Raw genomic sequence first — 13,371 nt, forward strand, 5'->3', positions numbered from 1 at the left:
GTTGGGGTCAGCTGTCCCAGCTGTGTCCCCTCCCAACTTCTTGTGCACCCCCAGCCTGCTCGCTGGTGGGGTGGGGTGAGAAGCAGAAAAGGCCTTGACTCTGTGTCAGCACTGCTCAGCAGTAACGAAAACATCCCTGTGTTATCAACACTGTTTCCAGCACAAATCCAAAACATTGCCCGATACTAGCTACTGGGAAGAAAATTGACTCTATCCCAGTCAAAACCAGCACACTGGTGCACCTGCAGTTCCTGGGGTAATCTTTATCCCTTTGCCACACTAGGAAAATTACAGTTGGCTGCTGAAGAACAATTAAGAAATTAAATGAAGTGTTCAGGTTTTTTCCGTTTTTGTCTTCTAGCCACCTTTTTTTTTCTTGTTATAGATACATTAATAGAAACATTATAACACTTGAAAAATTAAGAATGAGAAAGGGAGAGGTGTTTTTATGAGGAGTTACTCCAAACCTAAGAAGATTAATAGCTACTTGAAAAAATATATGGAGGAGAAGCCAGCTGCTTATATGAAATGGGAAAAGAGATTGATCAACAAAGAAAAGCTGGAGCTCAGAAAAAGGAAGAATTAAAAAAAAAAAAAAAGATAAAGACTGAGTTAGAGCTTGTGGCTAGCTAGGAAGGAGTTAAGGTTGGGTATGTATCAGTAGTTAATGAATGATTAACATATAATGAATGGCAATGTTGGTATTAAAAAGGAATAGCTGAATGATCTCAAGATTTGGACTGCTAGATGTGTGCATGATTTCACATTCTCCAGTACTGCATTTCATATCTTCAGGACTAAGAAGAATTTCTTCTATAACTGATTCCAATCAGTAGCTGGAGTGACACAGGAGAAAGATCTGGTGGTATCCTTTGATTGTGGTACTGTGAGGCACAACTGTGATACGGTTGTTTAAAGGGGGGGGAAAAAAACCCAAACCCACAAATACAGGGATACTGTGAGAATGTAGTAGGAATGTTTTTATACATAAGGAGTCCTTAATGTGTAGGAGGTCAATAGCTTGTAACTGTCTTTTTTTTTTTTTTAAGAATTTGTGGGCTATTACAAGTAGTTCCTTAATCTTTAACAGAGGGAAGAATTTGTATGACAAACAACTGAAAACCAAGTACATAGTGATGCATGCTTTTTCAATGTTCAGTTTACAACCAGATGTCCAAAACTTTGGTTCTAAATCTTGATAGCTTTTTAAAAAAGTTCTTTTAAAAAGAATTTTCCTGAATTCTCAATTTACTTTCAGAGTGAGCTGTCTTCATTTAAATAAACCATAAATGTAGCCGTATTTTTTTTTTTTTAAATCTTCAAGAGGTAAGAAAATACAAATCCAGACTTCAGCATCTTATCCTGAATGGCAACTTAAAGGGAACTTTATAGTTAAAGTACAATTAAAAATTAAAAAATAAAATAAAATTCAGATCTATTTCTACAGTGAACTTCAAGTTACTTTGTGCTTTTGCATTGATTCAAGCAGAGCATTGTCTTATAAATGCTTTCAATACTATACCTTATTCCTGGCTTATTAAAAAGTTGGTTTAGTTTTAGGAGTAGGCCTGTACAGAGTGGGTCTGAGAGGCTGGCGCAAGAAGATGCGTGTCTGTCTGATAAGGCTGGATGCAGGCAGTACTTTGCGTCTTAGTCTCATAAATGTTGACTTGGCATATACTCATTTAACAACTGACAAGGCACTGACGGCTTTTATAGCACTGTATTTAATTTACGTTGAAGAACTGTTGTTCACGCGTAAACAGTAATACTCAAAATAATCTACATTATCAAGACCACATTTAGATTATGGTCTTAGTGCTTTGGAACAATCATAGGAAGGCTGAAATACTGATCTCGGAGTCTGCAATCAGGTACTCTATCTTCGGGAGCTTTTTAATAATTTTCCATTATAAAGTTCAGTTTGCTGCATATTCTCAGATATGCTCTCCTGAATGTTTTAGATTGATGTCTTTCCGGTGATCTTTTACATCACTAAATGAGTAAGAATTACACATTTCACAAAGTATACAAAAGGAATTCATTTTACCTTAACATTCTCCAAAGACATTGAGGGACTGTGGGTGAATATGCAGATGTCATATTTAGGATGCTAGTTAGGAACAAATGAAGGAATCGGCACGATAAATTTGTAATACAATAATTTGCATTTATTTTGAACACCATGTTTATAAAGATTTTGTGACATGTTTGGAGTTCAGAATATGGTTGCGGATAGCCCAAATCTTGGAAGAGACCACACTGCTTGGATTTTTTTGGTCTAATTGGTTACAAATATCACAATCATTTCCCTAATCCCTGATAAAACCTTTAGAAGTAGTTTTTCGGCAGTATAAATAGGAAGTTAATGTGTTTATATACATTTGTGTAGATGATAGCTATTTGGGGGGTGGGTGTTAATTGCTCCCAATTTTTATTTGAGTTGTATTAATTCCTGAAATAAGAAAGCACATATTTGCATTTGTGTAATAGCCTGATACTGCTTAAACTGGTGATACTTGCATTTCTAATGAAAACTCTGAGGTGGTGATCTGTAGTCTGAAGGGAGATACAATGATTTTAAAATCAGAAGGTCTATGATGTGTATAAATCTGAAAATTTTCATGCTTGTCTAATTTATTAGTGTTTGGGGGAAACTTAAGAGAGTAGTGAGAGGCATGGGAGAGGACTCTTCTGAGAGTTTCATGCTTGCAGTTTCTCATTATGGTAAGAGCAAAAAGGTTGGATTCGTGTATCTTTTTCCTTATTTCTGAGGAATTTACATAATTCTCAGGAGCTGGAGAATTTTAATAGTAAATAGGCCTGAAAAAATGACTAATAATTTTTTTACAGCCCCAGGAAAGACGTTTGAATAACTCTTTCATATAAGCAATGCTTTTTGATTTTTTTTTTAACAGTTACTGTCTGTTCTTTGACTACTTGAGTTAGTAGAAATATGAGTACAGAGAGATATTTCTATTACTGTGTTCAGTAGCCGTTCCCTATCAGATTCACAGATTGAGTAATACTTTTATTTTGCTTGGCTGCTGTTTCTGGCAAAGGAATATGGGGGGCTTGGAGGAGGAACTCCTTTCAGTAACTGTGCTCATGGTTTGTGGAGCTTGTGCTGCAGAATCTTACCTGTAGTTTTTCCAAGTATACGTGGAATAGCTGTCATTCTACCGGAACAGAGAGTTGAAGGTGAAGATGATCAGCTACTCTGAAAAACTGTTGAAGGTGGTGGGTTGTTTTTTTTCCTTATGGGAGCCTCTTTTTTTTTTTTTTTTTTCCTTATGAGGTGCCCCAAAACATTTGCAGGCTCTACGGGTCCTGCAAGAATCTGCTTCAGACTCTTGGGGTGGGTGTTAACCTCATCTCTGGTGGCCTGCTGACCAACGGCGAGAGGAGCAGGAGTGGTCACGTTGGGCTCCAGTGTTCTTCAGTGCTCTGTCAGTGGCAGCAAGTTCTTCTACAGTATTTATAAACCTGCCTCCCAACTAATCTAGCCTTCAAGAAATACTTCAGCCCTTCTATTATTAATTATTTAGATAATGCTAAGTGTATGCTAGGCAGTTTTCAAGTGCAGAGAAAAGCCTCTTGTTGGCCTTGCGCTCTGTAGCATCCTAAGAATGTAAAGACAAAGGGCGAAGAAAAGGATGATTGCTGTTACGTGGCAGCTGAATACTTCAAGTGTTTGAATTTCATGCTCTTGCAACATCTATCTGGTCAAATTATAAAGGACAAAGAAACTGGCTGAGGCGGAAGTACAGGAGGAGGAACGAAGGTGTCTCGGCGCTTCTCTGCTTGAGTGGCAATGAGATTGTTCAATAAAAAAAGAGATGAAAGTAGCACAAACAAGCGTGTGTCATTAAAATGTGTTTTAAGTTTCAGTAACAGTGCTCTGGGACTTAGGTTTTTATAATGGATTTCATTCCACAGTCTGTAAACTTGTGATTTGTTTTGAAAGAATCTTTAATAATTGTAATCTCCCTTTATATATGCTGGATATAGTGTTTTCAAGTTCACTTGTTCTAGTCACACCTCTAGCATGCCAGATTTATTGATTAAATTTAGTAATATAGACATAATATATGATGAGCTATTTGTTTATAAGGTTTAGCTGTAACTTAGACATTCAAAAGTTTTCATTTTCCACAGCTAGCTACTAATTACAGTGAATTTAAAAAAATACAACGCTGCCCTCTACTGTACAGTTGTGAGCATAACAAGAAATAAGTTTGCATAACTTGTGTTTGTATGTTTAATCGTCTGCATGTGTTTACTGTTTTGTAGTAACATGACTGGTTATACACCTATAATGGACAATTCTGGTTTTAATAATAAGATCAATTCAGGTGATGGTCTATAATTTTTTTTGCCCATTTTTCTTCGCTAACTACCAATGATGGATTTTTTTATTTTAAATGATCTGTTATTAGTACAAGAAAGTATTGCTATCCCCATGAATATTTTTGTTGTTAATTCACAAACGATTGATTTTGTCTCTTCTTATAAGCTGTTTTTTCATCCCATTCTTGGTATAAATAGTAATTTCTTCTGCCTGTGTTTTTTTCCCCTCTCTACAAGCACGCCTTTCATATAATGATTGAGGTAAGATGCATTGATGTTTGTTCATGGTTATGGAACTTTCTGTGGACATGTAAGAAGTTGTTTTGGTATGAATTACATTTGTTCAGTATTTTGGACAAGAAATTTGTAAGCATGCGTGGTTTAAAAATACAGATTTAGTCTGCTGTTCATAGCTTTCTTAAAATTTGCTGTAACTTCTCAGGCTGTCATTATCAATCCCTGCGGACACTTAACTTGAAATACACCAGGCATAGTCAGTTTGTGGTTCTTCGTGTACAGACTAGCTTGGTTGTGTCACTTCCACCCTCGTGCCGCATCCTGTGAGCAGTGGTAAGGGCTCCGCTGGTACAGCATTTGCTGGTCGCCTCAGTCTCTGGCTGTGGGAGCAGTCCAGCCGGCAGGGTCTGCGGGTCTCGCTGTAGTGGGTTGCCCTGGAAGTAAACGGCATGTCCTGCCCACTTCTGTCCTGTCTTTGGGTATCTGTTGTCATCTCCCACCTGTGAACTGCCTGTAACTGTTTGAGGTGCGTGGTCTTCATGTTGTGATTCTGGGTGGTGTGGGGGGTTTTAGTGTGATTCAGGAGCTCAGAGAAATAGATTACCTGAAGAAAAATATTCTTTCACTATTAAGTCTCTACTTTGATCCTCCCCCCGCCAGCCAGAAGTCATTTTTACTTGTATTAAACTAGTGATACTTCATGTGAAACTACAAGTAACTGATAACTGTTAATTCAAAAACTTGGTCATTATTGCTAGGCTTTTAAATTGAATATTGACAAAAGTCAAATTTTGAGTTGTAATATGAATGCTCAATTTCTGTTGTCTCTATAGGTCTCTAATTAATAGCTGAAATGCCTTGTAAATGTAATTTAGAAGAAAATAGAATGGTGCTATTTAAATATTTTCCTGAATATCTTGCATCTGTAAAGAGTTTAATTAGAGTCCCTTCTACTTGTATTACTGTTTTGCTTCAAATGACAAAATTTCAGTTTGGGAAGAAGCCAAAGTATCCTGCCTACAAGTAACTACTTTGTTTATATTACTTTGGGGAATGTGTTTACAATGTACGATTAAAATAGCGCATTTTGTGGGGTGAAAAAGGGGAAAAATGGTCGCCATTTAAAAGAAATCTAGTTTAATACAAATCATAGAGTTAATTTTAGAATAATTACAAAATTTAAGAATTCTGACTCCTTTTACTGTATTTGGATCTTAACTTTACAGATTTGTATTAATCTGTTATCTTAACTTTAATCTGTTTGAAAATGAACCAGTCCCAAATTAGAAAGGGAGGACACAACCAAGATAGCAATCAGACTCTTTCAGTGAGAAGTTGTCAACCATATTCACAACATAAGCTGTAGAATAAAGGTAACCAAAGGGAAATATTGCACCGTTTAACAAGGAAAACTTGCATGTGCGCTGGAAGTTCAAGAACTTGTTCATATTTTGGAGTCAGGAGAGAGAAACGCGTCTATGTACAACCCCGTTTGGATAATTGGTCTTTTTTTCCCTTCGTTGTACATGATGAATCACCTGATTCACTTGCCACATGAGACGTGACTGGAGATAAACTCAAGAGCTGTTGGACTGTGGTGGGGCAGGTCTTTAAACAATCTGTTCGGTTGGTCATATTTTTAATGGATTTGTAGTTTCATGTTTGTTAAGCTGCTTCTCTCTGAACTTGAGAAGCATTCTTGAAGACGCTTAGGGAAACCTATTTCTGGACGTTACCATTCTTTAATGAATATTTTTCCCTCTGTTCTTTTTCTGGTATGACTGGTGTGCACTACCTGACAGCTGACTGCTGCTCCCAGCTATAAAAATCTGAACCAAAAAGCCCTGTTGGAGATTTGAAAACTTTACAGTGTGCAACGTAACTAGATGGCCATGATTTTGAGATCGCCATACAACCCGAACTCACAGTGTTAATGGATCAATGGCTTTGAGCTGCAGGAAGAGTAAAGCTTAGTTGTCTGAGTATTACGCATTGTATGACCCAGTCAGTTCAAGTACGTTTTGCCGACGTAGCTGCTTCTGCTTTTTATCTGACAGTAGATCATTGTGCGGCAGGGGTGTTCCTGCTGCCTTTGCTAACTGCCCCAGGGTTAGGACAGAGCATGTCTAGGAGAAGTTGGAATACTTGGGATGAAGCTACATGGCCCAGTGGTGCGCCGCTCCCAAAAGAGAGCCCTGCTTCCCTCTGCCTTGCTGTGCTTTTTGTGTTAACCTGGACCTTGTTGCAAACTGATTCAATTCGCTAAACTATCAGAAAACTAACCTGATTTTTTAAATATATAAATAAAAGCTTTCTGGCAATATAGCATATTGCCGTGACTTGCTGTGTGGTCAAACGAGTACCAGAATCAGTCCAAGGGAAGGGACAGGGAAAGCTCGGCGATGGGAAATTGGGCCCTTATCTTCTGACAGCTGTAGCAAGCTGTTAGACTAATATATCCACATTATATCTTTACTCACATTGTATCATCATCCTTGGCGCCACAGAGATGATTTTTAAAAGCCATACAAGAATAATTATGCCTGTGGCACGTTAAACATTTTTGCTTAGAAGTAGAGCAAGTTGAAAATATTGTCAAAGAATGTTTCTGTATAAAAATAGTACCTGTAGTTTTAGAGTAAACGCCTGGTGCTTTTTAACAAAGTCAATTTTTAACAAAGTTGTTTAGAAAAAAAAATCAGAAAAAACCTGGAAAACTATTCTTTTTAGTTATGCTAACAGAAGGCAATTATACTTTCCATTTTAAATAAGATGTGTTTTGATTTGTGTGTGGGGGTGTGTGTTGCTGCTTCATAAGAACGCCGGAAGTTTTGACTTCATAAAAATGTTTCAACACAAAAGGGAAATGTGCAGGAAACCACAGGAGGTTGCTACATAAGGTAGCGGGGAAAATATTTTGAAATGCCAGGATTTTCTAGGACATCTGAAATTCAGGTATATGAAAAGTATCGCGGTCTAACGTGAAAGTAAGAAGCCCCAGTTTTTGCTGGCCACTTTTTACTGAGGGGTTATTGCCTTCTCTCATGTGATAGATGCTGTAATTTTTTTCATCAAATCTTTGAGAAGTATTAAGTATTAAGAAAAAATTCACAGTGTGCTTCTAAATACCAACAGATTTTTTGGGGTGGAGGGTATGGAAAGGAAAGGGAGTTCTTTCAGCCAGTAAAGCAAAGTGGGATTTGGGTTTACTTCCCACAGATTGTTCTCCTAATTTAGGCAAGTCGCTAGGTTCAAAACCTTAGTTGTCTGATTGCCTGATGTTAAATCCCTGCATGCTGCACAGTGCTCAGAATTCTTAAAAGCAGCAGGGTTTTTTACAAATTAAAGTAGGCTTTTGTGAGTAAATTTGGGCATCTTGTTTCTAGTTTGACTTGTAACTGTAACTATTACAGACTGAGGACAGTGATTTCCCTGGTGCCTGAAATATTCATAAAGAGCTTTGGCATTGAATGAAAGGCAGCACGGGAGGGAAAAAACTCCTAAACTTCATTTTCTGTGGTGGTGTTTGTCCAGTTTAAACCCAGCAATTTTGATGTAACAACTTTTAAGCATCTGTCACTGTCATATTTGTGAAAGGATTTCCTGCTTTTTTGAGGATAGTATTGTAGTGTGTCTCTAATTTGAATTTCAAACATTATATTTTCTTTTGCAGTTATTAATTTGTGGAAGTAGGTTACAGTTTCTTTTAATGGCTATAAATCTGTCTCTCTCTGAAACTTTTTCTTTTTGAAGGATGTATTTGTCGCTTAATAAGAAACAAGAGAATGGTTATTTATTCCTGCACTTAAACTACTCAAAACTCTGGATACAGAAGCACTTGTCTCCATTCTCACAATAGTAAATTATACTTAAAACCACAGATTTTCAGAAAATGTCTTTAACGTGCACAAGACTTTTATATTGCTAACTGAAGTGTTCAAATACTTAACTATTGAGTACTCTCATTTGTTTTGTAGAAGCAACTACTCCAGTGGTTTTCAGTCTTTCTCTTTAAAACAGCATTACAGCTGTGACTGGGAAAAAATAGAGAAGTGTATGTTTTGGAGGTTTTTTTGAACAGTAGACTTTAGGGGTTTTTTTTTGTTGTTGTTGTATTCTGCAGTGTGGATATAATTTAAAAGCGATACCTAACTTTCATTTGTATGTTTGTTTCTTTCACATGCAATATTGAGACTTGTGGTACAATTTTGTGGTCTCCATAGACCGGCACTGCCACTGAAAGCAGCCGTTCACCCTCTTCCCATCTGTGGTCTAGCAGTCTGCCCGCACGCTATCACCGCTGGCATTGACATTTGCAGTTCTCTGTAGTAATTTGGACTGAGGAACAAGTTGTGGTTTAAACTATTTTGGGGGGGTGTGGAAGGAAGGTGGAGCTGTTTCTCATGGTGACGGTATTGGTAATTCTGCTTAGTGACCGCTACACGCCAGAAGTTGACTTCCTTTCCTGCAGAAAACAGGGATCAGACAGAAGAGATCATGTTTCTCTGGTTCTGTGCATAGGGTAATATTCTTTGATGCAGAGGCATGCGTAAATGGGTCTGATGCATTTGTTCATGGCAGGGAAGAAGCTTACACAGGTACAAGCTAATCTAACATGGTAGATTGGAGAGAAAAGGACAGCCCAGAAAGCAGCACATCTTTGGCAATAAAGTTGAGAATCTACTTGTCATATTCAGATGATGTGCATGATACAGAATACGTAAGAGCTGTATAAAATATAAAATACAAGATATTCAATAAGCTGTCACATTTTCTTTCCCAGAATGGGAAATTGTTCAAATCTGTAGTAAGACTGGTGGTTATATGGAGAGCTGTATGGAAGCTTTATCTCAACTGCAGTTGTACTTCCCAGCTTGTGCTGTCATAGTTGAAAAGGAATTGTTGGGCTAGCCTCTCAGTAAAGTATAAACGCTGTAAGATAGGACAAGATAATATCTTAAATTTAACTCCAGTTCTGTTCTGGGGTACAGCCAAATACTCCCATTGCAGTAACATCCTGGCTATCTACATTAGCAAAAGTTGGGAGCGATAGAAGTGGATCAGTAGGTTGAGGCATTGGTTCTGAGGTTCCTCACACGGCCATTCGCGTGGCTTGGAGGGCTGACTGTGGAGATGATGATGTTTGGTTTCCCATACCAAAAGTCTGCACTGTGCATGTGGTTCAATGGTTTCTGAATGAAAAAATGTTAGTTACGTACCGGAAGACCTTGTGGTGGCATGGCCTGCCTACATACTGGTTTGCAGCCTTACATCCCCAGTAAGCAGTGGCATTTTTGAAGTAGAGCTGTGCTGGTATCAGCTCAATGACGTGAGAACTGAACCAGTACACGGTAACTGTGTACAGTGAGGGGACTTACTTCAGCTCTGCAGTGCTGCCCCCAGCCAAATTGCTAACGTAGACATCTTCTGCTTCCCCGCTGATGGCTGAGGGGCTGCAGTGTAAGTCACACGGAAATGGACTTTGTGGCTGCGTAGTCAATTCACCAGGCCATTGAACTATAGGATTAAACAGGTCACACGTATGTCAAACGAACAAAAAAAAAACCAAACCCCTAAATATATCAAAGGTGCTCATTGTAATTGTCTCTTAAAAAAAGTAACAAGTAAAGCTTGATTATCTTTATTCCTTAATTTCTGCTGTGCTTTTACACCTGGTTAGACAGATTTATACTGTAACTGTTGTTATGCTGTCGCTTGCACATTTGATGCGAGCATGTTTTACAATCTCATTTTTCTTTCCTGCGGAGAAGGGCTGCTGTTTTGTTTCTGGTTTGTTTGGGGGAATTTGTTGCAAGGGGGTTGGGTATATGACACCAAGCCTCTTTCCGTTTACAAGCTTGTATTTCTAGTGCTGTCATCATAGATAGCACATACAATAGCAAAATTAATGGTTTTAACCTGATTTCAGGATCCTGGACCTCCACCACCTTCACCATTGATGGGTTTGAAGCCATTGCAGTTACTAGAGATCAAAGCTAGGGGAAGATTTGGTTGTGTATGGAAAGCTCAACTACTAAATGAGTATGTTGCAGTCAAAATATTCCCTATTCAGGTAAGCAGAAGTTCTTAGTGTCCTGTGTTGCTTGTAATATCGTAATGTTAAACCAGTTTTTCTAGTCACAATAAGAAGCTTTTATTTTAGAGAATTTTCAATAGATACTGTAAACCTAGATAGAAATGTCTTGAGCTGAAAAATGTGCACGTAGAGTTTTAGTGAATTAAAATAAGTAATTTAATGTAGCAAACATTGAAACAAACTGTGAAATTATGTTTCTAGTCATAAAAATACGTATTTGGCATGAACAGTTTTAAGCAGCTCTCACACATCTCTTGATCAGTTGAGAAGAATTTGTTAATATTTTTCGAATTAAATTGTACTTGGAAGGAATGTCCTGAAATGCAAACCTATAAGGTGATTTTTCCAATTAAATATGCCTCAATTAAGTGAAATAATATTTACTTCCCAGCAAGTACCCTCTGAAAGCCATGTTTTAGAATAGATTGTGCTCATAACTTTAAGGTCCGGTCTAGTTAAAGAACACAGTGATCATACACAATGATATGAAGGATAGATTTTACATTAATTAAAAACACCCACTGCTACTTGAGGTGTAGAAATGTGCTTGTGTTTTCTGATGATTAGCCGAGTGTTGACTTGCTGAATAAACACATCTGCAGGTTCTTATTATTCGAGGAGAAATGGCATGTATTTATGCTGGTTTCAGCCATCAGCACAACATAAACTAAATCTGAGACTTTGTTCATTATTTTTAATTAAGGAAAACCTATTTCTAATTCTTTATGGGGTCCTTGTAGATTAATAAAATATAAAAATTGAACCATGCTCTTAAGATGGAAGCAACTGTAATGATTTGTGTCATGTAGACTCCAATCCTAATCTACAGCTTTCTGTGTTTCCATGGTTCATATCTGTGATAGTTGAGGTTGTTTTCAGCAATTGATGTTTGTTTACAACAAATTCAAGTTTTTTCTAACAATTTTCCACTATATGTGAAGACGGGTTGTCATATTTTTGTATATGTTAGGTCAGTAGTTTGTAGCACAAGTATTGTTATTAGTCTAAACACTTCTAATTTTTAAATAATCAGCCTCATAACATCACTAGCATGCACTATGCTTTCTTTCCTTTAGGTAGTAAATCTTGTCTTGCCCCCCTCTCCCCCCCCCCAAAAAAAAAACCCCCAAAAAAAAAAGGTTTTAGTCATTTTGACAGAACACTTACAAATGCACAGTAAATTGTAGGAGGAAACTTTTATCAGGGAAAGTACCTCTTATTATTACGGTATTAACTTGGTTTGATATATTCTTTGGTTTAAAGGACAAACAGTCGTGGCAGAACGAATACGAAATTTACAGTTTACCTGGAATGAAGCATGACAATATTTTGCAGTTCATTGGTGCAGAGAAACGAGGCACTAGCATTGATGTCGATCTCTGGTTAATTACAGCGTTTCATGAAAAGGTATGTTTAGTTCTCAGTGTAGTTTCTTTTTTCTTTGTTTATGGCAGAGAAACAACAGCCTTAGAAATTTGTCACAAATGTGAACTTGAGACAGTTAAGAAATAAAATTGAAAATCGTTTTCGCTTACTCTTAGCTTGTCTCTTTTCATTGGCTATGAATTTATTTAAATTTATTTTCAGCCAGCTGAGAAAGTTGTCATCAGTCTTTACTTAATAGAGGAGTTGTTTTAGAAAACAAACAAAAATTTATTCTACTTGTTTGCTTTTTAGAATGTGTGGTTTTCTTAATATCCCCCATCTAAAGCTGCCTAAATTAAATAAACTCCATCCTGCAAAGATTGCGGTGTTTTACTTTTTGTTTCACTTGTGTTAGCTGATTTGTGTCTATAGGAATGAAATAATATGTATCAATTGTATTGTGATAACCACAAGAAGAAACATAAATATATGTCATTAAGAAAATATTCACTGTTCTATTTTGTCCACTTACATATATTTAACTTTTTTTTTGATGCGTGTAACTGTCACAGATGTAAGTACAAAGAGCAAAAAAAGCCCTAAACTTAAATTTAGCACTGGCACAGGCAAAGAGGCATTAGGAAGGTGTTACCTGTAGCAGATCTGAGAAAATATAAATCTGTGTATGTGTAATATAATGTGTATGCTAATGCATTAAGGGTTGTTCATAGATCATATTTCTAGTACTGAATGTTAAATTCTTCATTCTGGCATTTTTGTCCCACTTACACCTCTGCTTTAATTATTTAGAAGACTAAAACTATCCAACTACTTAAAATTTTTGAGAGATCTTCCGATAAAGTAGGTAATATCAAACTAATTTGCCTTTCTGAAAGGTTATTGCCATTTTTTTGTTTGTTTTTTTGTCTAAGAGTTTTAGAAATCTTGTTACTGTTGGATGGCATCTGAGATGACTCCGATGGAAAATGTGAACTTTTTATTTTATTTTGGAAGTGTAGCCTCTACGCTTTGACAGCGCTTTGTTCATTTTTCCCTTTTGTGTTGGCTTTTCACACAGCACATGGTGACAACTCACAAACTGGATAATATGCAAATCCATGATTATGTGTGTATAGAGTGGGCTGTAGAAGTGAGTTTGAAGAGAGGTGCTTTATGTTGACTAGATTTTTACTTAATCTCTTTATATTTATTCAGAGTACGTATTTCACTCTGAAACTATATTGTGAAACTGGAGTTTACTGTTGCTGGTCTGTAAGAAAAGAAAGACTTAGACAATCAATTAAAGGTCTTAAGAGAACGGA

General features: G+C 37.0%; 1 protein-coding gene across 1 annotated transcript in view; it reads left to right on the forward strand.

Annotated features, from left to right (window-relative positions):
• The window catches only part of ACVR2A (activin A receptor, type IIA), a 67,739-nt gene that overhangs the window by 46,352 nt on the left and 8,016 nt on the right, over positions 1-13,371 (forward strand). The window contains exons 5-6 of the mRNA XM_009318948.1: positions 10,517-10,660; positions 11,948-12,091. Coding sequence (XP_009317223.1) covers positions 10,517-10,660; positions 11,948-12,091 — 288 coding nt within the window. The remainder of the gene's footprint in view (positions 1-10,516; positions 10,661-11,947; positions 12,092-13,371) is intronic.

This window comes from Pygoscelis adeliae, unplaced genomic scaffold (assembly GCF_000699105.1).
Source record: "Pygoscelis adeliae isolate BGI_AS28 unplaced genomic scaffold, ASM69910v1 Scaffold222, whole genome shotgun sequence".
Classification (NCBI taxonomy): Eukaryota; Metazoa; Chordata; class Aves; order Sphenisciformes; family Spheniscidae; genus Pygoscelis; species Pygoscelis adeliae.